The sequence below is a fragment of the Taeniopygia guttata genome, chromosome 8, assembly GCF_048771995.1.
Source record: "Taeniopygia guttata chromosome 8, bTaeGut7.mat, whole genome shotgun sequence".
Taxonomy (NCBI): domain Eukaryota; kingdom Metazoa; phylum Chordata; class Aves; order Passeriformes; family Estrildidae; genus Taeniopygia; species Taeniopygia guttata.
The window spans coordinates 14093085-14119688 of record NC_133033.1 but is presented as its reverse complement, the minus strand read 5'-3'; the positions used below and the strand labels follow the sequence as shown (position 1 = coordinate 14119688).

The window sequence follows — 26604 nt, the reverse complement described above, 5'->3', positions numbered from 1 at the left end:
TTGGTGCACATAGGAATATAATAGCAAGGGGCTATCTGTCCATGTCTGCTGTCTGCAGGGGCAGCTGGAACCAGTGCCCAGGGAAGAAGAAGAGCACTGTCAGTGTGTGATATTGACTCTGTTAATTGAGCTGCTATCAGCTAGATAACAGTTTGGGTCAGGTACCAGGTCAGAATAACCTGAGCAAAATCAGCCTAATCTATGGCAGGACCAAATATCAGCAACCAGCTGTGACACAACCTAGGAAATTAAGTAATGTGTTTGTTGTCAAATTATTGTAAGTGATCTACTAAAAACTTATCAGAATAAGTAGAAACTTTTAAACAATTCGGCAAAGGGCTTATGAGATAATCAGTGAGATGCCAAGGTATGACTTGATTTCTATTATTCCATCTGAAGAGAAAGTATGATTGCAAAAATGGAAGTGTTTACATAAACTGATAAAAAACTTGAGAATTCAGCAGAACACAGCCACGTGTTCCTGAGCTTTCTTCCATAAAAGTCTCACCATGTCTGGCACAGCCCCATTCACCTTCACTATGAGGGGAATCATACTTGCACTAGTGCTCACCCTTGTAGGTAAGACTACATATCCCTTCTTCACCTTTCTTTTCCAAATTTTCCTTAGGTTCAGTGGCAGCGATTGGATCTAGATTGAGCATTACTTATCAGGTATTTCTTCTCTTTTTGTAGGTAGTCAGAAGTTTGACATCGGTAAGTGAATTTCCTTCCATAACCTGCTTTCAGTGAATTTGCTGTTATTGGAACGTGCTTAGAAGTATTGTGAAAATGGCTATTATTTCCCACAGACCCTGGATTCAGTAGCAGAAAGAGCTACTTGTACAGTTATGAAGGCTGGGTGTTGAATGGGCTTCAAGAAAAGAATTTAGCCAAAGCCGGCGTGCGCCTGAGCTGCAAGCTAGAGATCAGCGGGCTGTCAGAGAACATCTACCTCCTCAAGGTACCACACCTCCTAAATGTGCAACAGTGAGCTAAAATCACACTTCTAATTGCATCTGGCTGATGTGGGGTGTAGGAAAGCTGCAGGAAACACAACTGGAGGCTTATCACTGTAGCTATCAGAGAATGATCTGCAAGTGGCCGTTTCAGAGGTGATGAGTCACTTACCTGTGCTTCTTGGGGAAGTTGTTTGTAGCAGCTGTTCCTCAAGGCTTCATATTGGAAACACAGTTGATGGGGGGTTGCTAGAAAATGGCAAATTAACTGAAGACATTTAAGCCTGCTCTAAGATTTTATTCTACTCTTAGCACACATTTCTAACTCCGGTGGGATGCCAGGACTTGGGTGTGTAAAATCATTGTCATGAAGGCAACCAATAAAAATATATTTAAAAAGTGATAAAAACTAAAAATAAAAAGTGATACATGGTAAAGGTAATATTAAAAATTGAAAATCATTAAAAAGGAGTATGTAATAATATTTAGTGTTTGAATAACTTATTAAAAGATCTGTATGTGTGAAATCATGCCCCTGCTAAAGTCAGCAGTGGTAGGACCTGACTCAATTCAAAGTAAATACACTTCAGAAATGTACTTTTACCCCTTTAATTCAGTTACAAATCAGAGGTTCTTTTTGGAATAATGAATTCAGTAACAGCTCTCACCAGTTTTATTGAACTGTAAATCTTTCAAAACTGGGGGCTAGGATTGCATTTCACACTATAGACTTTGTCCTGAAATTCTTGTATGGTGTGCACCAGCCTGTGCTCTGAGGCACGTAAGCTGGGAGTAACTATGCCAAACTTATGGAAATTGTTTCTTATTTACATTGTATCTCAGTGTTTATAAATATATTGTTCATTGTTAAAATATTTTAGTTGATTTAAATAACTAACAAATATGAAGCAAATATAGTAATTAGTCAAAAAAAAGTTGTATACGAATATGTTAAAATGAAACATTCTAAAACTGCATAATTTTTTTTTTACATTTAGAATGGTATACGCTTTTAAAATGCTAAATCTAAAGCAGAATATTAATTTTAAGGCTGACAAAAAGGGAGACTTTATTTGATATGTAACTACTTCTGTAAGATAAAATAGTACTGTTGAGCAGACAGGATTTGCCCTGGTTTTACAATAGTATAAGCACAAGACAAAAGAATAAACTGCTGTATGATTTTCCAAGCCTAAATTTGGAAGAAAAGAGTATCTTACTAGTGGTTATATGAATTTCTTTCAGTATGTTTACTATGTTTGCATATTTAGTATCAAAGAGATTTTATTCACCTAAGTATCTTGCTTTCCTCCCAGATCCGCTCCCCACAACTCGAGGAATACAATGGCATCTGGCCCAGGGACCCATTCACTCGATCTTCCAAAATCACCCAGATGGTTTCCTCATGCCTTACCCGGCCCTTCAAGTTTGAATACAGCAGTGGACGAGTTGGAAACATTTATGGTCCAGAAAACTGCCCTGATACTTGCATTAACATAGTGAGAGGAATACTGAACATGATACAGATAACCATTAAGAAGTCACAGAACGTATATGAATTGCAAGAGGTGTGTTTCTTTCCATTCTAAAACTATTTTGCTGAAAGGATGTGTTTATTCTCTTTAGCTGGTCTTCCTCTGAGTTTCTGTCTATTTGCATCTACCTTTATATGTTTGTAGTAAGAAAAAGGTGATTTTCATTCATATAGAAGTAAATGTGTCCATGTGTGTTCAACAAATTGCCTGGGCTGAATTCTTTCTAAGACATCTGTCTTTAAGTCTTTTAGAACATGCAGTTCTTTGGAGAAAAATAATTATTATCCATTAATTTATTTGTTATATGGCTTTCATAATACAGCTATTTGATCAATTTTATTTGCTAATTGTTGATATTAATTGATTACTTTTTAAGTTTAAACTCTGTCCTCTGACCGAGTATTGCTCACATGCCTGTTATTTAGTTCAGTAGGAATGATTATATGTAATAGTAACAGATTCATTGAGAATCTTCATTAAGTAAAACTTCTCACACAGTGAAATCCTGATATAATTGGAAAGTCTCATTTTCTGTATTCATCTGTCAGGCTGGGATTGGAGGTGTTTGCCATACGAGGTATGTCATCCAGGAAGACAAGAAGAACAGCCGAGTCTCTGTTACCAAAACTGTAGACCAAACTAATTGCCAGGAAAAAGTGGTGAAGAGTCTTGGAATGGCTTACATCTATCCCTGCCCTGCTGATGTGATGGTACGTGAGACATGAAAAGATCTTCCTAATCACAAACATGGCCACTGTGTTCCCATTTGTTCACTCTTTGGGTCTCCCTGTTGTCCTACAGAAAGAAAGGATCATCAAGGGGACTGCGGCTTTCTCCTACAAACTGAAGCAGTCGGACAGTGGAACCCTGATCACAGAGGTGGTGTCTCAGCAGGTGTATCAGATCTCACCATTCAGTGAACCCACTGGTGTCGCTGTCATGGAAGCAAAGTAGGTGGGGTGTGGGCTTGCTTCACAAAATGAGAATAATTAGAGGTTCTGTCAGTCCCATTCACTCCCAGCTGAAGGGAAATGAGAACTGAGCTCCACAGCAGTTGAATGGAGATGTGTAATCGTACTTGGAGTTTCCACAGTCCAAAAAGTTCAAAAGCAAACCATTTTTTATTTGTACCCTGGTAAAACTGGCATTACAGTTACATGGAAGAAAAGGAGAAAAGCTGTTTTGTTTGCTTATACCATAAGAATACAACTTTACTGCTCTGTTTATTCTGAAAAGGAGCTAATTTGTAGTGTCAGGAGGAAGATGGTACATGTAGAAATAAGATCATTCATTACACTAGGTCAGTAGCTCTCATTCAGCAGACAGCAGTTTTGCTTCTCCTCAGAAACAATTTTGTTGTAGATAACTCCAACACCATTTTGTTCTAGATAGAAGGCTTTATTCATTAGTGAAATGTTTGCTTTTGATAAGAAAAATTTTGAAAGAATAAAACAGTTACCATCACAGTATCACTGAACCAGCAAACAAACAAGGCACATGGGTGCAGAGAGGTAATGCCTTTCTCCTGTGACTCTTGTCTCTTGACAGACAGCAACTCACCTTGCTGGAGGTGAAGAGTGAGTGGGGGAGCTCCGCAGACATCTCCATGCAGAGCTACGGTGGCCTTCGATATCAGTTCCCAGCAGTACTGCCACAGATGTCAGTGCAGCTCATCAAGACCAAAAACCCTGAGCAACGGGTATTTTGTTTTCAAATTGCTTTCCTAATTAAAAAAAAAGGCAAACCTGATCATAAATTCCAAAGACTGTAATTATGCATTCCCTCTGTCTTGTGTTTTGTAACAGGTAATCGAAACACTGCAACACATAGTCCTGAATAACCAACAGGATTTCCATGATGATCTTCCATACCGTTTCCTGGAGCTCGTCCAGCTCTGCCGCGCTGCAAGCGCTGACACCCTTGAATCCATCTGGAAACAATGTTCAGATAAACCCCGCTACAGGTATTTCATTGTATCAACCTAAAGAAAATCTGGTTTTGTGACAACTGGGAGCTAAAATGAAGGGTTTCTAAAAATCTATTTGCAGGCGATGGCTGCTGAGTGCAGTTTCTGCAACGGGCACCACAGAAGCTCTCAAATTCATTAAGAGCAGAATCCGCAGTGATGACCTTAGCTACCTTCAGGCTCTTCTGAGTGTTCCCTTTGCTCTCCATTTAACAAAAGCTGATGAACACACGGTTTCAATAGCAGCAGTGAGTAAAGCCATGTGAATTTTTCCTGTCTCACAGCAAAAGGAATGATAATCAACAACCTGTGATTAAGGACATTAGAGGCTGGATTCTCCTCTTGTGTGCACTAATTTTGTGGAAACATTGACCTGTGAATTTGTTTTGGCATAGTGTTTATTAGAGGATAGTTCTATGTCTTCATTTCTCTATATTGATATAAAGCCCTTTTCTTATAAGAGCTTCTGGGAATAATTCCATTTTAGTTTGCTGGGATCACATGGCATGCTTTCCACAGACAAAACTTTGTCCCTTTAATCTCTTACTTCTGAAACAAATGATGACTGGGGTGTTATGTCACTTGAGCAGCTCTTTCAATTGCCAACTAGTCCATGAAATGGAAAATGCTGCAGGAAAAGTATTAGTGCAAACATCAAATATGTTGACACAATAATGAACCATCTATTCTGAACAGGATTTTTGCCATCTCTAGCCAATACTCTTAAACAGGAAAAGGGGAAATTATGCAAAAATGCATCATTAATATAATTGAGTTGCACATTTTTCTAGAGGTATTCCATTTATACATTGATGTTTATTCATAATCTTAATGTTTTCAGTGTTCAGTTGACGAAAATCAAAATGTAGCTCTGTAAGCTTATATGTGTATAAAGTAGTGGGGAATTTAGCTCATAAGTAAAGCTTCCAAATATAATGTCTACAACCTACTTTAATTTGTTTGGATGAGAACAATAATCATTCTGAAGCTGATCCCTTCAAATAAGAGCTGGTGATTTTCCTGCTCTGAAAGCTTTGTGAAGCACTGTATTAAATGACAAATTAATTTTTTTCTTCACAGGATTTAGTGACAAGTTCTCGAATCCAGAAAAATCCCATGCTTCAACAACTTGCTAGCTTGGGATACAGTTCTGTGGTGAATAGATACTGTTCTCAGACCTCAGTTTGTCCTAAAGAAGTTCTCCAGGTGTGTGGCTTTTTGCCAAGTTTGTTTGTTTGTTTGTTTGTTTTTAATAGCTTAGTAATATTCATTATATTGGCTTAATTCTCTTAAGATACAGTACAAAAAGGGTGACTGGAAATATAAATACACATTTAGGTTTTTTTCAGAACAAAGTTATCAAATAATTTTATAAATGTAGTCATTTGCTTCATCATTGGAAACACAGTTTTCACATTGCAGGGGAAAATCCTGAGAGAAACCACATTGATTTTATCAAAGCCAGTTGCTTTATTGTGGTAGGCTTTTCAGTGGGCAGGGGGGCACTGTGGACAGTCTATACATTAGAATAAGAAGATTGAACTGTGCTTTGATTACAGCCCATCCATGACCTGGCAGATGAAGCAATCAGCAGGGGCCGTGAGGACAAAATGAAATTAGCTCTGAAGTGCATTGGCAACATGGGAGAACCAGCCAGCATCAAGCGCATCCTGAAGTTCCTTCCCATATTTTCATCCAGTGCTTCTGATATCCCCATCCACATTCAGATTGATGCCATAATGGCCTTGAGAAAAATTGCTTGGAAGGACTGCAAAACAGTATGTAGGATCTGGTAGATTTTCTTTACTTAGTGAATTAGAATATGTACCATAAGCATATTGATTCTAATGGTATTGTGTGTGGATTCAGCATGTTTTTTTCAAAAAAAGATTATTTTTAAGAACAATACTATACAGTTTTACATTCAGCTGATGTTTTCTGCTAAGCTGTAATGATAATTAGCCAGTAGGAATCTTCCAGAAGGATATCCAGCAGTGTTGCTTTTAACATCTGCGTTAACCAACTAAGTCCTGTGCTAGTTATAGATACTGGATAATTAGCCACCTAAAAGTCAGACATATAATTTAAAATGCCTCTGTAAGCAGGAGGAGAGACACTTGCTGTTAAACTCCTAGGCCAAATGTCAGCATTGCTCTGCCTCTTTTAGACCCTTCCCTCAAGGTTCAATAAGTCACCACTGACCCCACACTGAGGTTGCTGTCACAGAAAGTATAGGCAAGACTTTCAGATGGTTTAGGTATAGGACCTATATGAGAAACCATTCACTGAGACTGTCTTTGGTGAACTCCTGAACCCTTTTAAAACTGGTCTAAAATAGTGAAGCACACTCACTGAGTCAGTGGAGTTACTTCAAACAATGAATCTTATTATCTACATTTTTTTTCCTCAAAGATGTTCACTGATATTTGAATGTCAGTAATGCACAAAGCAATGCTGATGTCTTTTGGATTGTCATGGGTTGAGTCAATACATTGATAGCTGGACATTTATTTCAGGTTCAGTGTTTTCATGGGGCTGTTCCACCATGGTCCCTTCATTATATTAGGAAAGTTATGTGGAACCCTGCAGTAAAAAAGATCAGGAAACCTTTCTGCAGGGATAATGATCCTCTCTGCCGTATTTTCTGTGTGTTAGGTGTGGATCCAGTTTTCAAAATGGTTTCAGTTATCGGTAATTCCAGCCCCTGTTTTGTCTCTGCAGGTGCAGGGATATCTCATCCAGATCCTCGCCGACGAGTCGCTTTCGCCTGAAGTGCGGATGATGGCTTGTGCTGTTCTCTTTGAGACCAGGCCTGCCCTTCCCTTAATAACAACCATTGCCAACGTGGCCATGAAGGAGAGCAATTTGCAGGTGGCCAGTTTTGTGTATTCCCACATGAAGGCTTTGTCCAAGAGCAGGTTGCCATACACATACAACATGTGAGTAGAGACAGGAACAAAGCAGGTGCTTTTCAGCAAATGATGATCTTCTGCATGTGCTGACAAGTGTAGTCAGTTTATTTACTGACAGGATGCAGCTTGTTTCTGGATGCTATTACTTTTCTCATTTTGTTTAGATCTTCAGCTTGCAATATTGCCCTTAAGCTGCTGGCCCCCAGGTTGGACAGGCTGAGCTATCGCTACAGCAAGGTCATACGTATTGGTGGTTACTTTGGTAAGTGATTCAGTGATCAGAAAACTTTCACTTCAGAAATCCATTCTTAAAATATTAAGTACTTTGTAGAAATATGGCATCTTTGTTTCAGTGAGAAATTAAATTAAATGTGGGACTCATATTTTTAGAGTAGCCATTTAATAATTTCTGCCTAAACAGAGTTCATGTAATGATATATCTTAAAGTTGCCAGTGGAAAAAGCTGCAGAAATATGATCTTGAATGACAAACAGAATGGTTAGGAAAAAGATGTCTCTTGTTTTCTCCTGCCATAGATAACTATAAAGTTGGTGCTGCTGGAGATATCCTTGTTATGAACAGCCCAGGAACGATGTTCCCATCAGCAATAATTTCCAAGCTGATGGCATATTCTGCAGGGTCAGTGGCTGATTTGGTGGAGGTAAATATTTACCTAAGTCAATAATAAATCAAATTAAAATTAAAACTGCTCACAAAATTTCCTCTCTGTAAGCATGTTTCAGACTGCTCCTTCTTATGCTGTTTTGGTAGGCTGGTGTCCGTGTGGAAGGCCTCACAGATGTCATCATGAAACGAAATATCCCATTTGCTGAATATTCCACATACAAAAAGATAAAGGAGATTGGAAAAGCTGTAGGTATTTTCAGTAATACAATGTGTGGGTTATGTGAAGGGGCATTGGTGATGCTTCTCACTCTAGCTAAGCCTTGTGTCAGGAGGTTCAACTGCTCTCCCAGGAGTCAGCTCAAGTATTTCTGTAAAGGAGAGATGTGCAGTGGGGACTGCAGGGGACATCTGCCATGGCTGCAATAGCTTCTACCAGTTTTCGCTCTGGCTCTGCCTCCTCCCCACCTCAGAGATGGCTGCAGGAGGAGCACAGGAGGGAAGGGAGTAGCAGACATTGCAACGCAATGTGTCACATACCTGGCAGGCTTCCTTTTCCCTCCCTTCATCTACCTCATCTAATTTACAAGAATATACCTTTGTCTTCAAGAGGAAAGATTTTTTTTTTCTTGCAGTGCTTTCAAACTGGGTTCAGACCCTGTGTGTGAATGTTATTGTATTGGGACACCAAACATTTGTGGGCGTCTCAGTGGTGGAAGAAAGTGTGACTCATGCTATTTACAATTGGAAATTTTAAAAAGGAAAAGGGCAGCTTGGTCAGTGATGGGCTTAGTTATGGGTGGTTCAAGATGAATTATCATTTATGAAGTGTTCCATTAAGAAACTTTGCTTGTGTCTTTATCTGTTACCCAGCTGCTGGGATGGAAGGAGCTGCCAACAGAAACCCCCTTGATATCAGCCTACTTTAAACTCTTTGGCCAAGAGCTGGCCTACATCAACATCAATAAGGAAGTCCTACAACAGGCTGTGAAGGTACCAGGGTCCCCTACTTTACTTTTTTTGCAACACTGGACGTTGTTACACTTGCCCACCCCAACCTGCCGGTGGCTGTTTCTCTGCAGGCTGTCCTGGAGCCCGCGGACAGGAGCGCGGCGCTGAAGAGGCTGGCGGGGCAGCTGCGCAGCGGCGGCATGGCACACTGGACACAGCCACTGTGGCTGGGAGAGATGCGCTACATCGTCCCCACCTGCACCGGGCTGCCCCTGGAGTACAGCTCCTACAGCACCGCCCTGGCCCGGGCTGCCGCCAGCGGTGAGCCAGCAACGCGGGGCAGCAGTGCAAGCTCTGAGCGCGGGATGAGGGACTGGGGCTGAGGGAGGCTGGAGAAAGAAGTGGAGAGCCAGGAGGTTAGAAAAAGAACTAGGTTTTGTATTGAAGAGTGGGGCAGGGAAGATGTTTAAAGAGAGATGCACTGATTTGTGTCGCTGTCGAGGCAGGACGGGAATGAGAAGATTCTGACTCCAAGGCTGCTGAGAGTAAAACTCCGATTTATTCAAAATACACCGCTTTTTTATACAGAGCTTAGCAAAGGCCAAATCCATTGGTTCTGAAGCGAAAACAACCTAAACCATTGGTGCAGAGTGCTTGACGCACAGTGATAGAGCTTAACTATAAACTATGTGAGAACAAGAGAGATAAAGAATTATTTACATTCTCTCCAGCTCTTTCCCAGGCATCTGCCTGGCTAGAAACTCTCAGTTTCTTTTCTTTGACTGAATCTGAGTCCCACAGATTTGTGCATTGTTTTTGAATGGATTGAGGACAGATGAGGTGAGGTGAGAACATGGGAAACCAGAGAGAGAGAGGCCACAACATTCAAGGCCAAAAAAAGGCAAGAGATGCCTGGGGAGCTGATGCAGACATGGGTAGAAGGGTGTGGTTCCTCAGAGGTGCCCACACAATCTGAGGAGGATTCAATGTTGATTCAAAAAGAGAAGAAAATAGAAAAAAAATCAAAAGAGCACTGTTAGTAACATTAAGAAGGCAGGAAGAGAAGAGGGCCTGTGAAAAGAAACTGGAGTTCTCTTTCAAAAGAATAAATATGCAAGTGCTAATCCTCATCAAGAAGTTAATTCAATGATCACACTGTGAGCTGTGCAGCAGACTTAAATTAGGCAAGAATAACTCTAATATCTGCTGACACCACATAAAGAATGAAGGGTGATGCACCTGTGTTTGTGCATGTACCCACTCTTTGCTGGTTTTTGGTTTGTTAGTTTGCTTTAGTAACATCTTTGCACCTCTGCCCCTTTTGTGTGTCTCCTGTGGGATTTTTGTGTTTTGTTTTTGTTTTAATTACAACCTTGTAGCCAAGTAGGGGAGGTATGGTTTGGATGAATGGGCTACAAAATGACTGAAGGTTGTCTGGACTGCTGCTCTCCAAGGGTAGCCAACAGCTGAAAATAGCTTGGCGACTTGTTAGGAAAAACCTTCCTCTGCCATTGGCACTTGTTCATTGTCTTCTTTTAAAATTTGAACTTTGTAAAAGAAGGCACCCTCAGGATTTCTGTATCAATATTAACACTGAGTGGGTGGGAGCAGTTGCTGCACTGGGGAAGGGGGGTCAGGCTGCCACTGGCAGGCAAGTGTCTAGGCTGGGCATCACCCAGATAGAGAGCAATTATACAGGAAGGGCATGATAAACCTGCAGTGTGCTCACGTGGTGATGAAGGCTAACTGTGTCATGGGCTGCAGAAGCAAGAGCAGAGCCGGTGTGACAATTTCCTTTTCTGTTTAGCACATTTGCAGATGTATCTGCAGTAAAATGTCCAGTTTTGAGTCCACAGTACAAGATGTTCACACTTGATGTGAGGAAAGATTGGAGAGCAGAGGTTGTTTAGCCTTGTTCTCTGCATTCACTGTCGTCTGACTCCCCATGTTTCTGAAATTTTAATGTTACATTAATTATCAAATTTTCATTTTGGGTCTGCTCTTCATTTTCTCAGTATATTTTTATTTCCATTTTCAATATGTTGCATCAGAACATAACAGGCTTCCTCTATATTTTCAGTATTCGTCAGAATCATGAAAGTTCTCATGTACCCCAAAGTCTGTCCTGTTTTCCAGCTGTATTTGCTGTACTAACAAAACCACTACCTCCTACTGAAAACTGCTTATGTTCAACTCCTTTCTTTCATTTTTATAATGTTTAAATATTGTTCTTGCATTTGCAGTTGATGGAAAGATAACTCCCCCTTTAACTGGAGATTTTAGACCTTCACAGTTCCTTGAATCCACTTTGCAGATTCGTTCTGACATAAAACCCAGGTAAGGCAGGTTTCTAAGGCTTTCCATGTGAAGGAGGTTTTTAAGGGAAGGCAGAACCACATGGGTGAAAATTACACCTGACTTCTTACACCTGACTGCTGCACTCTGTTTCAGTTTATACATACAGAAATTTGCAACAATGGGTGTCAACACAGAATACTTCCAACAAGCCGTGGAAATTCAAGGCAAGGTCCTCACAAGACTTCCAATGAAGTTTGATGCCAAGATAGACATGAAGCTGAAAAATATTAAGATTGAAACAAATCCATGCCGTGAGGAAACTGAGATAGTTGTTGGAAGGTACAGTAGCATTATTTCAGAATATTTTGTGTTGCTGAAGCCTGTCAAAGTTCACTGTTACTGACCTCCCACAGAGGTCTCTAGATAGACAGTGACTCTTCAGTGTGTAGCAGAACCTTTGGGATAAAGCACAATGAAGAAAAATACAGTAGCTAAAAATCAGAAGATACCTGAATTATTTAGCAGTGTAATTTTTATATTAAATTGTTTATTATTTTATGTTCTTATTATTTTTTATTATTTCATTGTCTTTTAAGGATTTTGATTTATATATTTGAAGGAATATTTTTAATGTTTTGGAAATTCTGTTGAAATTTATCCAGACTTTGAAAACTTCCTGCAATATAAGAAAATTATATTTGTCATGAACTCTTTTTTATTTCCAATAATATTTATATGAATATAAATTCATATATAAGCCCTGTGTTCAAATATTTTACCTCTGTGCTGTCACATGATACTGACAAGGATGTATTTAATCCAAAGACCAGGGGTTGGAATTATTCACTGCTTTTTGCACATATCTCAACAGACATAAGGCTTTTGCTGTATCAAGAAATTTAGGAGAGCTAGGTGTTGAAAAGAGAACCGCAATTCTCCCAGGAGATGCTTCATCAAATATTGTCGAAGAACCTTTCAAACCCTCAGATAGAGCTTCCGGTGAAGATTTCACAAAGGTAACCTTTTTTTTTTTTTTTTTTTTTTTTTGCTTATATAGTAATATTTACCCTCTCTGTAATGGATGTCTGTAGTTTTACTCTTGCCTATACACACTCCCAGCGGTATTTACATCCTCATCTCTAATGCAGCAGGAAGCTGACAGCACGTCAAGGAAACATGCCTATAACTCTCAAGAGGATCTTCACCGTGTCATGGAAAGAAAAACTCATAAACGAGACATTTGCATCAAGCTGCAGCACCTTGGCTGTCAGCTCTGCTTTTCCAGAAGGTCACGAGATGCCAGTTTCCTGAAAAATACCTATTTGCACAGATTAATCGGAGAACACGAAGCTAAAATAGTCTTGATCCCAGGTAAAATACTGAGCAACCTAGGCTTGTCAGTGCTATTTAAAGTGGTATTACTTTCCAATGTTTGCAATTGGTGTGTAGTTGAAACAGATGCTGATTTTGACAAAATCCAGCTGGAGATTCAGGCAGGATCCAGAGCAGCTTCCAAAATAATTAATGAAGTAAACGCGGAGTCAGAGGAAGAGGGTGAATCATCTCTGTATGGGGACATGAAAGCTAAACTGAAGAAGATTCTAGGCATTGAAAATGTGTTCAAGGCAAGTGACTTTGAGTATGGCTGTGGGGAACATTTTCCCCTAAATGTGGGAAAGAATTAGAAGTACAGTTTGCTGGCATGGCAAAGAAAGGATGGTGCTGCTTTAAAGGTGCCAGTGCCCCATGCTGAGGTATTGCTCCTATGGAGTGCATCCAGCAAGGTGGGCCGGGCTGGGCTGGATTTCAGCTGGACGGAGTGGATCTGAGGGAATTCTGCAGCTTCTGCAGTGAGTGAGGCAGGGAGGTTGTTTTTCCTTGAAAAGCTGGTGTGACACACCGGCTTTGTCTGACACTCACAGAAGTTTTACTTTGTAAAAATAGGACCAGATGTATTCTCTCTTTTGCACCTCTTGGACTTTGTTTGCAGATTGCAAATAAAACACGACACCAGAAGAAGCAACCTTCAAAGAAAGAAAACACTGTGCTTACAGAGCTTGGGGCAGACCCTGATACAAAACATCCCTCCAGCTCATCTTCTGCCTCCTCAGCTGTCTCCTCTTCTTCATCATCTGCTGTTTCTCCTCGTCGTAAAGAGGCTGGTGATGAAGATGAGAATAATCAAGAGGAGCAAGTGAAAAACAAAGATGCAAGCAGCAAGAGCAGCAGCAGTAGTGGCAGAAGTAACAAAAGCAGCAAGAGCAGCAGTAACAGCAGCGACAGAAGTAGCAAGAGCAGCAGCAGTGGCAGAAGTAGCAAGAGCAGCAGCAGTGGCAGAAGTAGCAAGAGCAGCAGCAGTAGTGATAGAAGTAGCAAGAGTAGTAGCAGCAGCAGTGATAGAAGTAGCAAGAGCAGCAGCAGCAGAAGTAGCAGCAGTGATAGAAGTAGCAAGAGCAGCAGCAGCAGAAGTAGCAAGAGCAGTAGCAGCAGCAGGAGTAGCAGCAGTGACAGAAGTAGCAGCAGCAGCAGTGGAAGAAGTAGCAAGAGTAGCAGCAGCAGCAGTGGCAGAAGTAGCAGCAGCAGCAGTAGGAGCAGCAGCAGTGGCAGAAGTAGCAGCAGCAGCAGTGGCAGAAGTAGCAAGAGCAGCAGTGGCAGCAGCAGCAAAAGCAGCAGTAGCAGCAGCAGCAGGAAGTCATCAGGTCATCATAGCCATGGGCATCACTCGAGGCATGTGAATAGGAGCAGCAGCAGCAGCGAGTCACTGAGCCACCATAGCCATGAACATCATTCAGGACATCTGGAAGGCAGCAGCAGCAGCAGCAGTGCATATTCCAAAATATGGGTAATTTTGTCAGTAAATCAACTTGTGAATCACGCTCCTGGTGGTGGCTGGCTTTGCATGACAAATCAGGACATTAGGAGTTGACCAGTAAATTTTAGCAACATAAAATTGAAAAATTTATTCTACAAATACACCTGCAATTGTTGGCACAGATGACTACTTCATCTTGAAAGTTCCACAAGTTTGTTGAAAGTTTTGTTACTGTCAGGAAATGTTGGTGGTTTTTTGTTGTGTTTTTTTTTTTGACAATTAACTGTCCATACACATTGCATATTTCTGTCTTAATTTTGTGGTAGAAACATTAATGCTTTATATAAATGACTTCATCTTGCATTATGTGCTTGTGACTAAGCATACAGAACTATGTAGGAATGATAATCAGTAAATTTCTTATTTAATTTCCTGTTCTTAGATTTTCATATAATTGCAGCATTTCTTTGCCTATGAGGCTTCTAATCTTCTTGTTTTTGTCATTTTCAAAGGAAGCACATGAGATTTATCAGTACCGCTTTAAATCAGCACACAGACAAGAGGTGAGTTTTTCTTTCCTCTCTAAAAGAAGTGTGGAATCTCTCAAGAGTCAAATGGAGACTTTAGTGGCAACTTGCTATCTTTGTTGAGGAAAATTACAGTACTGATAACATTAGAACTGTGGTGGTCCTTCTGAGATGGGTAAAGACAGAGATCTGTGCTCCCTTTTGTGTGTGCACATGAAGCCACCTGTGGTTCTGCAGAGGAGATGCAAAGCCTCTTCCAAAGCAGTAAAACAGACTGGAGCTGCACGCTTTGGAGGAACCAGAAGCTTGGCTCATTTGATTGGTTTTGATCACCTGGTTTCTTGGGTTGGAATCACTGCAGGTACACAGTGAGGATAGTGATGTGGACAAATGTAGGAGGTTACCTTATTTTATAGTATTTTGGTCAAGGAGATTCTTACTAGGGCATGAGCCAGCCAGAGCAGTGTACTTTGTACTAGTGTTCCTCAAAAAGTAATATTTCAGCAGTGTGTGTCCACCCAGATGCTCCTTTCCATTCAGTTGGTCCATTCAGTTTAGCTTCCAGTTCATCAGCCCTGTGCAGAATTTCTGTTCTTTCATGTTGAAGTGAGAAGTTGATTAAATTTGACTTGCTTTCGTCTTTTGATACTGGTCCACAGTGAATTCTCATCTAGGTTTAGTCCTTATGGACCATGAAGAGTTAGATTTGTTTGGGGCACAAGATTTTTCAGAGTTAGATCCTACATAGTAAGCAGGATGAAGCCTAATACAAGTCATTGAGCTGCTCAGGGTTGGAACATACCTAGTGCCATGAGAGAGAGTATTGTTCAGTACTGCCTCATGCAATTTCTTCAAGCATGCTTTAAAGTTTCCCTCTTTAGCCGGTTGTGGTTTGATTTTTTTGGGTTTTTTTGTTTTTTTGGTTTTTGTTTTTGCAGTTTCCAAAAAGAAAACTCCCAGATGACCAAATTAGCAGCTCACAATCCTCTGTCAGATCCAGTCATGCCTCATCTCGAGCTTCATGGGTTAGTTTTCTATCATTTTTAGGGGGCTTTGACAGCTTGGAATAACGTCAAAGTAGCTGTGCACTGACAGTAACTGTATATAATAATAGTTATAATAATAATGGGAAGGAGAAATGCCAGCCTCTTGAGTCTCAGGTATCAGTCAAGATGTGCACCATAATTCCCACGTGCACTTTCTACTTGCATCTCAACCCTTCCCTCATGGAAATCCCACCCAACAGATGCCTGCAGAGACTCATTTTGTGACCTCTGCAGCCTGAAGGGAGATTGAGGTGCTGCAGTGCCAGTGTGAGGACATTGGTGGTAGCAGCTGAGGCTCAGAGCAGCCTCAGCAAAAGGCATGTTCCAGAGGGGCCATGGAGCACCTGGGCTCCTCACCACCAGGCAGATGGGTGCAGGCTTGAGAATGATGGACTGAAGATATTGAAGGTCATGATGCACTTAAGGCTGTTCTCCAAGGGAAGGGTTCTCAAAGTTGAAGAAAATGTCCTGGATTATGGAAAATGTCCTGAGTTGCTGTGCAAACACAAAACCTGACTGGCCCACAGAACTCACAGCCCAAGTGTGAGAAGAAAGCCAGCACAAGACCCAGGCAGATAAACAAGAGGAGATGAGCTGGGGGATGTTTCTGCTGTGGGAATGAGTGATGCATACAACTGACAGCTGATGTTCAAACTGAACCACTTTCTTTTATTCACAGGCTGGATACTAACAATAAAGCCCAAATCATATAGTCATTACTGTATTTTAATTATATGACTATTTCCATGGTATCAGCTGTAGCTCAGGAGCTGGCACAAATTTTGACTCATAAAAAACACAGTTATAAAAGCCATCTGGCATGCAGAGGCACATGTACATTAAAGACATATGCATGAGGTTTTATAGCCATGTATATATGTGTGATACATATGCTGGTATATATTTGTGGTTCAGTTGTTTATTTTTTCATTTATCCATCTAGATCTTGCATCTAAAATGTTCCATGGTAACTCTTCTATAATTATATGTTTTGCATGCCTTCTCCCCCTTCTTCTTAGCCAAAGTTTTTGGGAGATGTTAAAACACCAGTATTAGCAGCTTTTCTGCATGGCATCCGTGATGATAAGAAGATAGGAGGCCTCCAGCTCGTGGTATATGCTGATACTGACTCCATCAGGCCCCGGATGCAGGTATTTGTGTCAAACCTCACAGACTCAAGCAAGTGGAAGCTCTGTGCTGATGCTTCAGTCCTCAATGATCACAAGGCAACGGTAAGGCTCAAAACTGGCTTATACATCTCTGTAGGCATCACAGGAAGGCTCCAGGCATTAAAAAGTGCACCATTGTCCCTCCATCACAGGCTTACCTGAAATGGGGACGGAATTGCCGGGACTACAAGGTTTCATCTGAGCTGGTAACCGGGCAGTTTGCTGACCACCCTGCTGTACAAGTGAAACTGGAGTGGCCTAAAGTTCCTTCCAGTGTCAGATCCGTAGCAGAATGGTGAGAAATGAGTCTTCAGTGACACTTGTCAACAATACTGGTCAACTGGGAAAAATCAGCATCTGCACACGAGGTTCTAGTGGCTTAAGTACTGGCTGATACTTTATCCTCTGATCTGTCCAAATACTGCCTTTGGACCTAAATGCTGAGTCGAATTACATCTTATTTTAACGTACAGTAACTCTTGATATTTGCTATAATTATTGAAAACTGAGGAACAGATCCTTTCTTTCACTGAAAACTTGAACAGAGAGTAGAGCAGAGAGTGAGTGTGAGGACAAAACCAGGGATCCTGAAGACTATTATGCTACTTACACACAGGTGTGAGATAATCTAGCTGGGATGTGTGCAGCCTTTTTTTCCTCCATCTCAGTAAATCTTTCTGATTTAACTTTTGAAGGTTTTACAAGTTTGTCCCTGGGGCTGCATTTATGCTGGGATTTTCTGAAAAAACAGACAAGAATCCTTCTCGACAAGCCAGGGTGATCGTGGCTCTAACTTCTCCAAGGACATGTGATGTTGTTATCAAGCTTCCTGATGTAATTATGAAATATTTTTATCACTCTTCTATTTTATTCCTAATAGAAAAGTGTAACTGTTTAATTACATTGGGTCAATTCTGAGAAAGAAAAATTAAGTTAGCATCAGTTTGGGTGCAAATGATGAAAATTACTTTTATATGTTTCCATCATTGTAGTATTTCATAGAAGAATGTCTATATAATGATTCTTTTCATGGAGAGAGACATGGGTAGTCATAATGATATGAGTTTCCATCTGTAGTATCTCCATAAGCATTCACTTCATCACCTTTGAAAGGGAGTAATTAATTCTCTCCCAAATAATACCCGAATGACTAGTCTCATACCATCAGAGAAAACTGAGCAAAAGCAAAAGCCTCATGGACAATGAATCAGATGAGTTATGTTCATGTCAAGTCTTCGCAATGAAAGTAGAAGAAGTAGGAAAAGAAATTCTAGCTGTTTGCATTTTGAATGTGCTTTTGAATTCCTTTTCAGGTTACCCTCTATGAAAAAGCCATGAGGCTTCCCCTGTCACTTCCTGTAGGTCCAAGGATGCCAGCTTCAGAGCTGCAGCCTCCCATCTGGAATGTCTTTGCTGAAGCCCCTTCAGCAGTGCTTGAGAATTTGAAAGGTCAGAGTCTAACTGGGTTCAGAAGCATGACAACTTGAGTCTCACAATTTATTTGGACACCTTCTAAATTTTGCTGGCATTGTTTATCTCCTGTTAATTAGGAAATGTTCTGCAATAATGTGAGGATGGTTCAACTCAGAGAACATATTGTGCATGCAGTACAGAAATCACCAGCATTTCAGAGATCAAGATACCAGTTATCTGAATTGATAAAATTTTAGATTTCTGGCAATTTTTTTTTTTTGTTAGAAGAAATTTTAAAGAATTTATAGGTGCTTAGTATCCAAAAGTCCCTGTAAACCATATGAAAATATCACACAGTGAAAAAAATACAAAGCTAAAATAATATGGCACTAAAAATAAAGCGCACCTTTTAATGGCTTTCTCTCATGGAAAAGAAAAAGCTCACTGGCATTTTCTTTTAACCAGCTCAATGCTCAGTTTCCTACAACAAAATCACAACCTTTAATGAAGTTCAGTTTAACTACACAATGCCAGAAAACTGCTACCACATCTTGGCTCAGGATTGCAGCACTGACCTTAAGTTCCTGGTGATGATGAAGAATGCAGAAGAAGCTGTGAATCTGAAAGCAATCAACATCAAGCTTGGCAATCAGTAAGTAACTTCTGCCAGATGCTGGGAGCATGAGGGACCTCAATGTCCACATTTAGCATGAGAGGAGCTCCAGTCTGAGCTTTCCTGCAATGATTAGCAGCCCATGATGTTTCAGTACTCCCCTTATTTATTTTCCATGCATATTGAATGTGATGCTCTTATCCTGCATCTTAGGAGACAAGAGTACCCCTGATGTAATTTAAGTGTTTGAAATGAGTTTGTGCTCTGGCCAGTGGCATTTAGTGAGCAGAAAATGCCTCTGACACTGTGAGTGTGTGAAGGTGGCACGGCCAGGCTGTGAGCACTCTTGTCCTTGCAGTGAGGTCGATATGCGCCCTGCCAACGGACGGGTGAAGCTGCTGGTGGATGGGGCTGAGAGCCCAACAAATGTGTCATTGACATCTGCTGGTGAGTGATGCAGCATATGCTGTTCCGTTTTCACTGATGTTCTAGGAGAAAGGAGGAGAGAGAAGGAATCTGTGAAGGAGATTTGATCAGTTTGTATTCAGTCACTGTTTCTTTGGTTTTAAGGTAATATTTAAGAATAAGTACTTAACTCACTTGCAGAGGGACACTTATAAAGATTGATTAGTGTGAAGCCTAAATAAGCAAGACATAATTAACATGAAGATCCCACCTTTTTGTACATCGTGGCAGGTTCTGTTGTAGTTCTAAATTTCAGAAGGGTTTTGGCTGTGCTATCAAATTTTGCTTGATGAAAACTTTGTGAAGTAGGGCCTTTCTAAAATCCACTTCACATGACTTTTATATTGATGTTTTTCCTGATTTGATTTGTAGGTATAAATTTGGCTTGCATTCTGCCAGGGATAGGTATGGAGAGCTGGTGAAACAACCTGCTTGATTCTCTCAAAGCAGGAATAGTTCGTTTCTATGAAAAGTACAAGAAGACCTTGTTTAATCCTGTACTGTGTAGTCAGGGGCTATATACAGTGTGGGTATTCTGACTGTAGAGCTGCAATATATGGATTGGGCTAAATCTTGCTGAAATTGGGTTAGCATGTACCAGTGCTGAGCTCTGTCCTATTTGTTATGTACTTGGGAAGTGATAATTGTGCTAGAAATGGCTCCAGTGACAGTCATAGTGTTCTCATATTTCCATATTGCAATACAGTGCACTCAGAGCCTTGTTGATCCACACGACTACAGAGATACTAGAGAGAGCTCAGTAATTATTTATAAACATAAATGTGATTATGTTAATAAACCCCCCAAAATTAATAAGTCTGTGATCATTAACATTCTTTTCCAAACTTTTGCAAACACCCATTTTCTATGTATGCCCATTTCTACATTGCTTTGTTCTATATTTTTGTTTCTTGCATAGAGTAGCTGGGGAATTTTGAAGAACATTTTTTTAGAAACATGACAGTTGCTTTTTTCTCTCTTAAAGAAGCTAGGTTTTGTTTTGTTTTGTTTTGTTTTCTTCTAGGTGCTTCTCTCTGGATTCACAGTGAAAATCAAGGGCTTGTACTTCGCGCCCCAGCCTATGGCATTGATAAACTGTACTTTGATGGATACACATGCAGGGTATCATTCTTCCTCTTCATAAGATTGGGTGTTAAGAAATTTCCATAGGATTCCATTAAATCTCTATGTATGAGGGCCAGGGTGTACAGTGCAAAAGGCAAGTGTGTGCAGGGCACAAAAATCTCCGAAGGGAAGGTGATGCTGCAAGATTGCACAGTCCTGAGTGTGAGAAATGAGAATCTTTGATCAACAAAAGTATTCTGTTCTTGCAGTACAGATGCGTGTTGGGAAGTGGTTCTGTGAGTGTACACCCTGAGTCAGCAGTGCCTTTGCAAGAAAAATGAGTTTTCAGCTTCTGACATTGTTCTTACAGCTGTATAATTTTTCAAAACAGCAAAAATGCAGTCATTCTTTTTAGATAAATGAGTGGTTTAAAGTCTGCACTGAAATTAATATGAAGCTGGAATGTAAGGGGTTCAAGTCTGTCTCTTGTACTATCAAAACAACCACCAGAAAAAAGCTTCAGCGTATTAATAGTCTAGAGCATGAATAACTTAACACCCTAGACAGGTACAGTAGGTTATAAAGACTGTATCAGCTATAGATTCTGCAGCCCCACAGGAGTCTGGCATCTGACTGTCAGACCCTTTTGAATTCTTATCAAAGAGAATTTAAATGTTTGTGCATTACCTTACACTGGAAGGGACTTGCATAGCAAAAATGTGCTTCACAGGTATTATTTTTTTTTTTAACTTGAAATACTTACTTCTTTTTCCTCCAAGATCCAAGTTGCTTTATGGATGGCAGGGAAAATGTGTGGACTGTGTGGAAAATATGATGCAGAATGCAAACAGGAATATCGGATGCCCAACGGATATGTAGCTAAAGATGCAGTGAGCTTTGGGCATTCTTGGATTTTGGAAGAAAGGCCTTGTAGAGGAGGTATGATGCAAGCTCTAATAAATTTAATAGAATATTACTGCACTTGTTCAAGAAATATATAACCTGTTCAGAAAATTTAAAATCCGTATATATTTGGAAATAAAAAGCATATTAGAAGATTCATTATTAAGTTTTAAAATTACTTGCAAGTTGAGAAAGAAATAAAGAATCACAGGTTAAACAAGCCAAAATATACAACTTAGTTGAAGTTCAAAAATAAGATGAATCAAAGTCTTTGTTTCAGTTTTGAAGTATTTTAGATGAGGATTAGAAAGAGGATAACATTCATACAGAATGCTTTTAGTTAAGCACAGCTGCATTTTCTGGACATCAATTTTCTGCAATTAGTCCATCAAAAAATCAGATGGGGAAGAGTGGTTATTATCATGGCTGACCACCTGGTTTTTGAACCAGTGCAACCTGTCAAACAAAGCATTCCTGTTTTGTATGTACAAAGTAGATGAGCAGTCCAGGGACTTAATTACATGGTTGAAATAAAAAAACTGCATTTTAAGTCTTTCAGTAGATTAGGATCTTATGGTGTGCAGCTCTCAGCTGAGGTTATGATGCAACATCACACCACAGTGATGGTGTGGCTTGAGAACAGGCACGTTGCATCTGTAGAGACTTGCCCTGTGGGAAGGAGGTCCTCAGTCCCTGGAGATGGCTTGTACATGTCAAGCTCAGCATTAGCTGTTATTCTTCAGTGTTTTTGTCTGGAATTCTGGAAAACAAACTTGATTTAGATGGATATGGAGTCCAGATGCACATCCACAATAATATTCCTGTGGCTGGTGGTGACCGCATTCTGTTTCCATTTAATATAAGGTGGAAGCTGCTGAAATTTGAAGACATAAAATTTATATACAGGAATAAATTGTGGTCTGTTTAGCTTTTCACTTGTAACTGTTTGTCTTGGGAATCCAAATTGAGATCAATATTACTTGTTGGCAGCAATGACTGTTGCTCTCTCTCTGACCAGTTCTGTGTCTGAATGACATTGGTAATGATGTGGTTCTTTAGTGATTAATTTTATTTGGTCAGAAATCTCACCTTTAGTTCCTCTGCTGAATATTCAACATTTTAAAATGTGGTTTGACAGCTATTAAGTAAGGCAGTTTACCTTGAAAAATGTTTATTGGAAAGTACTATGTTTCTATATCCTGATCTAGAAGCAGAGCAGTTGCATTTGAAATTAGCTTTCCAGGGCTCTATATCTAACAAGCTGATTTGAAAGATTTATCAGTCAGTAAAGCTTCTTCATTTATGGCCAAAACACAGTTTTCACAGAGGGAAGTTGTTTGCAGATTGGCAGAGTTGGCAGATGGGTCGTTCTGGGGAGGTGTGGAGCTTTAGCATGTAAGCTCAGGAGCTGTTGTGGTGCCTGTTGCAGCCTGCAAGCTGCGGCACTCCTTGGTGAAGCTGGAGAGGACGGTCCAGCTGGCCGGAGTTGAGTCCAGGTGCTACTCCACGGAGCCCGTGCTGCGCTGCACCAAGGGCTGCTCCCCCACCAAGACTGCTCCTGTCACCGTGGGCTTCCACTGTCTCCCTGCTGGTAAGGCAACAGAAATCCCACCAGAGAGGAGCTGAGCAAAAGTATAGATTGTCACTTGACTCAGTTGTTCCACTTGAAAAACACGAATAATATTACGTAGTCATAGGTAGGCATGGACTTACTGCTCTACTGAATGAAGCCCTTTCCCTGTTTTATTAATAGGCAAACATTCCTTCAGTGAGGGAGGTGGTTTTCTATTGTACATTTATTGTTTTCATTGCACTGGGATTAAAATCTAAACTGAATTCTCCTTCATGGTGCTTAGGTAAGGTAAGGGCAGGACAACAGCACAGACAGCATTTTGATTCAGCTGAAAAGCTGTGTACAGCAGCCTGTGCAGGCTGAGCCATATAGGACCCCAAGTGCAGCACCCCAAAACAGGGATTCTTGCCTTGCATTTTTTATATATCGCTGCCTTTTGGTGTGATCCTACTTCACTGAGCTGGTTTAGGTACTAGAAGGGCAGGTGGGGACAGGATTCTTCACACAGGTCCAGCATCATAGGAGGATTTATTTTCTATGCATTTATTGTAGATTATAAGTCATTAGATAAAGAAGATATAGATTATATAGAACATAGAATTGTATCTGTTTTCCAAGTTTTATTTTCTTAAAGATCATAATACCCTTTCCTAAATGTATCATTAATAAAATTCTGCATGGAAATAATGACTTTAAAGGTAGAACTGGCTTATTAATGAAGTGGGTTTCCTGGAACATCTCTGTGTGAGTTAGGCAAATACAAATATGTAAATCAGTGAGGAACAGCCAAGCCTGCTGTAATTAATAACTAGTGCATGGTAAATGCTGTAGCTTGCAGAACTACTTGTGAAGTAAATAGCTTAATTTTCATTTCTTGTTCCCCATCAGATTCAGCCACCGGCCTGACAGACAAGCAGATGAAGTTTGACCAGAAGTCAGAGGATATGCAGGACACTGTTGATGCACACATAGCATGTTCTTGTGAGGATGAAAATTGCAGCACATGAAGCTGTACCCTTGCAGCATAGAAGAAAACATAAACACTTTCATATTTTTATTGTGTGGTGTAAAAAACTTGTCTTAAGGTATAATAGACACTAAATAAAGTACTTGAGGATCTCGTATGTGGAATCTTCCTAAGTAATTTAAAGTATTAAACCTTATTATTGTAGAAACTGTTATGATTGCCCATAAATATCTGATTTCATAATAAATCCATGCATGGAAAAAATTGTGAAGGCTTCCTTACTCGGTGGTGGAAAGAGAAGGTCTGCATAGGTTTTCCTTATCCCCCATTTTGTAGACTTCTTGAGTTTGTGGCCCTCTTCTATGCACCAGGGTTACACTGGGAATTGGGTTGGGTAGCTGTGGTACTACTCCTACTTGTACCCTCAGTGCTTCCTTCCCTGGTGCTGGGATCCTGTGCACCTGCAGCAGAAAATGATCACCTTCAGTTCCTGAAATGTGAATCAGAAAATGTGATGCTGCACCCTGTGCAGCAGCCACACAGTTGTGGTGTTTGGCCAGGGCTCTGTGGTGGGCCAGTGCTGCTGTAGGGAGCAGCAGGCTCAGGGAATAAACCTGAGCCTCATGTTCTGGGCAAGGCTGCTCTGAGGGAGCCAAGAACACATTAAGCTTCTGGTGTAGCAGAAGCTACAGTGAATTGGTATCTTTAAGCAGAACAGGGTGGGGCTACTCAAGCACAGCACCTGCCAAAGGTTCTGAAGCTGAGCCAGACCTCTGCACTTTGGGGGGAGATGCCCCCACCTCTGTGCCCAGCAAGAGTCATCGCTGCAACCACCCCAGGTGGGCTCTGCCTCCTGCCCCCCACCACAGGTCTGCGTGGGCATGGTCAGGGACAAGCTCATCTGCCCCGAGCAGTGGAACCCAAAGCATTCCAGCAGACCTGGAGGCTGGTTTCTGCTTGCCTTAAGGCTGTGCTTGCAGGCTGAGTATGCACACTGGGTGAATGGGATTTTGAAAATGCTTGAGAACATTCTGTAAAAATTGTGGTGTTTTGCTCTCCCCAGCAGCTTTTGCACCTTCAACGGGTGCACATACCTGAGTTTTCTTGTTTGGATGCCAGTTTTAAGGTTCAGAAAGATAAAGTCCTTAGTACCAAAAGAAATATGTTTGAAAAGTCTAATATACCATTCTATGCAGTTTAAATGCTGCCATGGTAACCTGCAGTGTAGAATGATGGGGAGCTGGCAGCAGCAGTAAAGCCATGAGCTGGTGGGTTCACTGCTTGCCTGGAACTCACACAGAGCAGTGATGGAAAGCACAGGCTCTTCAGGAAACCCTCAGGCTGAATCCAGCAGAATCCAGGGCTTTATGTGGCCCCTATGGGCAATGCTGGCACAGATTTCCAGCTCCGGTTGGGGCAGCCCACGGAGCTCTTCTCTTCCCAACGTGCCAAGGCTGGAACACAGTTTTGGAGGAATTGTTTTCTAGCAGCCTCAGCATCCCGGTGTGCTGAACCCCGGCAGTGCCACCCTGGCAGGAGACCCTGGGTGAGCATCACCCAAGCACCAAGGCAGGCAGAGCACTCGTGGGACTGCAGGCCGTGTGGCTGGAGGTGTCCCCCTCATGAGGGCCTGGGTGGAGCCCCAGGCAGCCTCTGCTCCTCTCCACCACTGCCACTGTGGAGGCAGCTGAGCACAGATCGAGGGAAATGGGCTCAGCAAAACTGTCACACTCACAGTTTTCTTAGTTTTTTGTTTTTTTTTTTTTTCCCTCTCTTTTTTATTCAGGTTATATCCTCTGAGTAATACTAGTGTAAAAGGGCTGTGAATATATGGGGGCAAAGACTGGGAGTTGAAATTGTTCTTGAGGTACTGAAGAAGTGACCTAGAAAAGGAGAGGTTTCAGTTTTATAGAGAAGTCACTAGAGACAAAGCCCTTACCAGCAGGTTTAGGTGCCCCTTAAAGCAGAAGAACAGATGTGCCCATGGCAGCAGCAGGGCTGGGGTGACTGGGGATGCAGCATCTGCTGCCCAAAGGGAGAGGTGGGGTGGGATGGGGACAAGATTCTGCGTCCCCAGTCTGCATGCTGGTGGTTTTGGGGAGACTCTGCCCTTGCAGCTGGGTGCAGCCTGTACAGCTCCCAGTGAGGACCCTTATTTGGAGGAATGTTGTTTGACCTTTATTTTGAGAAGTCACTGTACTAGTGGGATGTTTCAGTGATACAGTGTTATAATTTTGAGACTACAAGCCTTGTTACATTTAATATTGCCATCACAGCAGCTCTCTACTTGTATTGCCACTGACCTCAAGTCCTTGCTGCCTGCAAGATGGTTTTTTTTTAAACCCAAACCTGTGCAGCTGCATATAGTTATGCCATAATAGCTTTTGAGCCTTGAGTACCAGTGGCCAATAGCTGTATGCTCAAATCCTTTAAGTACATTTATCAAATCTCCAAAGACATGACAGAACTCTCTAGTGAGAAAATGAATCCAGTCCCTTCCCACAGTTAGGTGGGCAGCAGCAGCTTTGGTTCCCATCCACAGAGGAGAAGGTTGGCAGTGAAGCAGTGGCCACACAGTGCCAAAATGAACCCCCTTGCCCTGTGCTGATTCCTGATGGAGCAGCCCCATGACCTGACTGGAGGGAACAGGTGAGCCCAGGAACAAAGCCAAACCCTGGAGCCCAGAGTAGCCTGAGAGATCTGTGGGTTTGCCTAGAGAGGGACAGGGAAAATGCCTGCTGATGAGAGAGAGAGGCTCCATCATGGGGTGAAGATGTCACCCCTTGTTGTGTGATGTGAAGAGTTTGGG

General features: G+C 41.3%; 1 protein-coding gene across 1 annotated transcript; it reads left to right on the top strand.

Annotated features, from left to right (window-relative positions):
• Positions 1-396: 396 nt before the first annotated feature.
• VIT2 (vitellogenin 2) lies at positions 397-24005 on the top strand. Its single transcript, XM_041717814.2, has 35 exons — positions 397-579; positions 694-714; positions 810-961; positions 2273-2524; positions 3040-3201; positions 3293-3441; positions 4040-4190; positions 4297-4454; positions 4540-4705; positions 5538-5663; positions 6017-6235; positions 7179-7396; positions 7534-7631; positions 7906-8030; positions 8141-8242; positions 8867-8986; positions 9076-9265; positions 11188-11281; positions 11396-11581; positions 12114-12258; positions 12391-12613; positions 12692-12867; positions 13233-14084; positions 14567-14617; positions 15520-15606; positions 16647-16859; positions 16949-17091; positions 17492-17630; positions 18110-18245; positions 18675-18861; positions 19181-19269; positions 20312-20409; positions 21132-21291; positions 22685-22846; positions 23717-24005. Exons 1-35 carry the CDS (start codon positions 510-512, stop codon positions 23833-23835), a joined length of 5739 nt encoding a protein of 1912 aa, XP_041573748.2. The 5' UTR covers positions 397-509; the 3' UTR covers positions 23836-24005.
• The last annotated feature ends 2599 nt before the right edge of the window (positions 24006-26604 follow it).